General features: G+C 43.4%; 1 protein-coding gene across 1 annotated transcript in view; it reads left to right on the forward strand. All coding sequences in view use genetic code 11, as the record gives it.

Annotated features, from left to right (window-relative positions):
- EGR_09680 (hypothetical protein) overlaps positions 1 to 1,331 on the forward strand; it is a gene marked incomplete at both ends in the record, with an annotated part of 11,223 nt that overhangs the window by 7,085 nt on the left and 2,807 nt on the right. Inside the window, 2 exons of the mRNA XM_024498929.1 lie at positions 265 to 567; positions 1,147 to 1,265. Coding sequence (XP_024346668.1) covers positions 265 to 567; positions 1,147 to 1,265 — 422 coding nt within the window. The remainder of the gene's footprint in view (positions 1 to 264; positions 568 to 1,146; positions 1,266 to 1,331) is intronic.

The raw sequence follows: 1,331 nt of genomic DNA on the forward strand, positions 1-1,331 counted from the left end.
CATCTGGTGGAAATTTACTACTAGGCGTTTAAGCACCGAAAATCTTTCATCATGCGTATTCTGCGCCATTGCTCTGTTATATTTTGCTTGAATTTGTTCTGTGAAAGATAGGTTGATGTTCAACGCTCTGTATGCTTAATAACTGTCCATAGTTCTATTGGTTAGCCTATCAACGTAAAGTTAAAAGTGCTATTTACCAACATTGGTAAGAGTTGGTGATTGACAAGAGACCATTTCCATTGAAGCTAACTTGGCTCCATTCAGCATTGACAGCTTCCAGTGTACTCACTTTGCAGATCCAATCAGTGGCGGTGCAATGCATGGCGAACATTCTTCCTCAACTCCCACTAGCCACAGTGGAGAACGTCCTCCTTCCATTTGCTCTGCAGTCAATGGTCGAAGCTGCCAATGGCAACACCGTAAGGGTCTGTGGTGGTGGAAGCAGTGAAAGGGCTGTCCGCCAAAGCGCCTCCTACCCAGCCCGCGATGCATCCTGTCTCATTCCCGGCTACCTTAACGAGTTTGACTTCTTCCTTTCCGAGGGCGAACCAGTCATCTCGCTGTGCTGTAAGTTCTGCTTGTCCCTTCTGTCAACAGATGGGTAGAGTATGCTGCCATGTGACACCGAAATGATCATGTAGCTTAAAAAGAACAAATTTCTTTAGAGAAAGCCGGTTGAACTAGGACAATTTGGTTAATAATTGTGAGTGCTTTTAAAGATAATCATTCGCTCCAGAATACAAACATCAGAACGTTAGTCTATGAGATTTGAAATGCAACTGCAAGTGAGATGCATATTCTATGCAAAGCCGCCCGCGGGTCACGAGGTGCACCTCTTCATTATTCATGAGCCATGCATCCGCACTACCGGCAAAAGCCTGGTCTCTTTTATTGCTTATCACCTCGTCAAATTCCTTCCCCGCCATTCTCGCATGTATTACATTTAAATTAACAAATAGGAGAAGAAAATAAACCATTTTAAACATTCTTCTCCTTTGAGGAAAGAGAGTTTAGAAAGACGCACCGAACTTGCAGTGGATTAAAAGGTAGCTACCGATGAATAAGTGGAGGTTCAGATAAAAATGGTATTACTGGGATGGAATAGAATGAGTTTTGTAGATCTATGTTAGTCCCTCTTTTTGGCAGGCCTATTGAAAGCCATTCTCCACGAGCGCAGAACAATCCTTTCACCCTCGATGATTGCTATGGAGATTCTACCCTGCCTGCTACCGCAAACCCTCAATAAGCAGTGGCAGTTTAGCGAGGTAAGCGTGGATGAAACCGATGTTTTCACCTTTATTGGGGCTAATTTATAATGTCCTTATTATTTT

This window comes from Echinococcus granulosus, assembly GCF_000524195.1.
Source record: "Echinococcus granulosus chromosome Unknown EG_S00160, whole genome shotgun sequence".
Classification (NCBI taxonomy): domain Eukaryota; kingdom Metazoa; phylum Platyhelminthes; class Cestoda; order Cyclophyllidea; family Taeniidae; genus Echinococcus; species Echinococcus granulosus.